The following is a 2,954-nucleotide window of genomic DNA, read 5'->3' on the forward strand; positions in this document are numbered from 1 at the left end:
GTCTGCCGGCCGGCATATGGATACAGTCATACAGACGACGAGGGTAAGGACGCTGGCGTAAGCCAGATTAACTAAAGAGTGTACGCTCGACGTTGGATGCGCCTGCCAATGCATATTCATTATAAGTATATTGTGCGGTCCAGTGTGTGATCTCCCGCGGTCTTGACTTTTCCCTACACACAAGCATCTCTCTCCGGGTCCGTCCGGGGACATGACAAGACTAGCTCACCTCGCCGGCGCGGCCGCACTCTTCTTGCTGGCAGCCGCCATCCCGGCAACGACTGTTGCGGTGCTGCCCTCAGAGGCCGATGCCCTTCTGGCATGGAAGGCAAGCCTCATCGACGCAGCCGCGCTCTCCAGCTGGACCCGGGCCACACCCGTATGTGACTGGCATCGGGTGTACTGCGACAACAAAAGCGTCGTGGTGGGTCTAGGACTATATAGACTCGGTCTATCGGGCCGGCTTGATACGCTCGACACCGTGGCGTTCCCGGCGCTCACCCATCTGGACCTCAGCATCAACGACCTTGGCGGCGCCATCCCGGCCAGCATCTCGCAGCTGCGCTCCCTCAAATCACTCAACCTCAACAATAACGGCTTCAATAGCACCATCCCGCCGCAGCTCGGTGACATGCCCAACCTCCTCTCCCTCGAGCTCGGTAGAAACAGGCTCGTCGGCAATATCCCGCGCCAGCTCTGCAGGCTCATCTCCATAAGGTCACTGCAAATTTTTGACAACCAGCTCAGCGGAGAGCTTCCCAACTGCTGGTGCAACCTCAAGTCTCTGCAAGACATGGACCTGTCCGGAAACCTGCTCACCGGGGAGTTCCCGAACTGCTTGGGCAACCTGGAGGCTCTACAGTACATGGACCTGTCTGATAACTCTTTCTCAGGTGAATTCCCGGCAGCTACCGCAAGCCACAACTGCTCTCTCATCTCACTATATCTCGCCAGAAATGCTTTTGTTGGAGCTTTCCCACTCTTGGATGGTTGCCACTCGCTGGTCGCCCTCGACATCAGCAGCAATAGGTTCAACAGCTCCATTCCGCCGCAACTCGGTCACATGCCCAGGCTCTTCATCGTCCTTCTCTACAATAATAGCCTCGTAGGTAACATCCCACATCAGCTCTGCAGGATCGTCTTCATTTTAACTCTAGATTTGTCCAACAATCTGCTCGACGGGGAGCTCCCGGACTGCTGGTGCAACCTCAACTATCTGCGGTACATGGACCTATCTAATAACCGGCTCATGGGGAAGCTCCCAAACTGCTGGTGGAACCTGAAGGCTCTGCGTTTCATGGATCTATCCAACAACTCCTTCTCAGGTAAAATTCCCGCGGCTGTGGCAAGCTACAACTGCTCCCTTACGTCACTTTATCTCGCCGGAAATGGCTTTGTTGGTGCTTTCCCGCCGGTCCTAGAGGGTTGCAACTCCCTAACCACTCTGGATCTAGGGAATAACATGTTCTTTGGTGTTATCCCTCCATGGATTGGGAGTCAGGTTCCAATGCTTAGAATCCTTAGTCTCAGATCAAACAACTTCACTGGAGAAATTCCTCCAGGTTTATCACAGCTTTCACAACTTCAGTTGCTCGACATGTCCAACAATAGATTGACTGGCTCGATTCCTTTAGGCTTCGGCAACTTAACCTCCATGAGGCACCCAAAAAATGTTTCCGCAATAATTGAATTGTTGTGGCATAAATATGATGACAGACTTGGCATAATCTGGAAGGGCCAGGATCAGATTTTCAGAGGCACAATCGGATTATTAGCTGGTATTGATTTATCAGACAATTTGCTATCACAATGCATCCCCGAAGAGTTAACCAATCTTCAGGGCCTTCTGTTCATAAACCTATCAAGAAACCATCTATTGTGCCGCATTCCCCAAGGCATTGGTAGCCTCTCTTTTCTTGAGTCCCTCGATCTATCATCTAATCAACTTATTGGAACCATTCCTCGAAGCATCACACAATTATCGTGGCTCACCATGTTGAATGTCTCGAACAATCTTTTGTCAGGCAAGATACCCATTGGGGGTCAGCTTCGGACCCTGACCGACCCATCGATTTACTCCAACAATTCTGGGCTATGTGGGTTTCCTCTCGACATTTCGTGTGATAATACTTCGCTTGCACCAGATGAGAGAAATGGTGAAGAGGAGGACCACTGGATGTACTACTGTGTGATTGCTGGGATTGTGTCTGGACTCTGGTTGTGGTTTGGGATGCTCTTTACAGTTAAGTCCAGGAGATGTCGTTTTCTTTCCTTTGTTGATGGCATGCAATGTAAAATTATGAAAAAGTTGTGACATTAGCTGTGCTATCTGCAATGCTGTACCTCTTTCATTTTTTGTTGGCGAATGTACAATGTTATACCAATTAATAGCATCGAATCGTTTGGTAAATTTGGTCGCAATGCATCTAACTCCCATTTTTCTACTCAAATTGATTTGATTACATTTTTGCCTATACAAAGATAGATCGATCCGGCCATGGCGCCATGCCATGCATGCACGCGGAGGATCGCAACACAGTTTCTGGTTCTACTTCACTATTCTATCTATCTCTTCTACGACGCAATACATGACAGACGATAGGTGTGGCCAGGTGACCAAGACGAGCATGCCACTGTGACGGAGATACCTGAACTCCACTAAAAACGTGAGCGACACTAGGATGCTCCAGACAATAGAGGCCCTGGCACAACCGCCCACTAAGAAGAATGTCCCTTGTGCCCCAATCCTTAATAAAAAGATCAAAAGGATGAAATTCACAAAGCACGTTATTATCACATGTGAGTTTAGGAACTGAAAGAAGATTACGCGTCACAGAAGGATCTCTAAGAACATTGCGAAGCTGAAGACTCCTATTTGCATGACTAGTGAGAAGAGATGCTTGACCAATATGAGAGATGTGCCTACCTGCTCCATTGGCGGTGTGGATCTTGTC

At 49.5% G+C, this 2,954-nt stretch overlaps 1 protein-coding gene across 1 annotated transcript; it reads left to right on the top strand.

Moving 5' to 3' along the window:
* Positions 1 to 211: 211 nt before the first annotated feature.
* LOC119346524 (receptor-like protein 46) lies at positions 212 to 2,314 on the top strand. Its single transcript, XM_037615857.1, has one exon. It carries the CDS (start codon positions 212 to 214, stop codon positions 2,312 to 2,314), a length of 2,103 nt encoding a protein of 700 aa, XP_037471754.1.
* The last annotated feature ends 640 nt before the right edge of the window (positions 2,315 to 2,954 follow it).

Source organism: Triticum dicoccoides, unplaced genomic scaffold, assembly GCF_002162155.2.
Source record: "Triticum dicoccoides isolate Atlit2015 ecotype Zavitan unplaced genomic scaffold, WEW_v2.0 scaffold42672, whole genome shotgun sequence".
In the NCBI taxonomy this organism is placed as follows: domain Eukaryota; kingdom Viridiplantae; phylum Streptophyta; class Magnoliopsida; order Poales; family Poaceae; genus Triticum; species Triticum dicoccoides.

Excerpts from the sequence above, each read along its gene's own strand:
- LOC119346524 (XM_037615857.1), top strand. The coding sequence starts at position 212 with ATGACAAGACTAGCTCACCTCGCCGGCGCGGCCGCACTCTTCTTGCTG.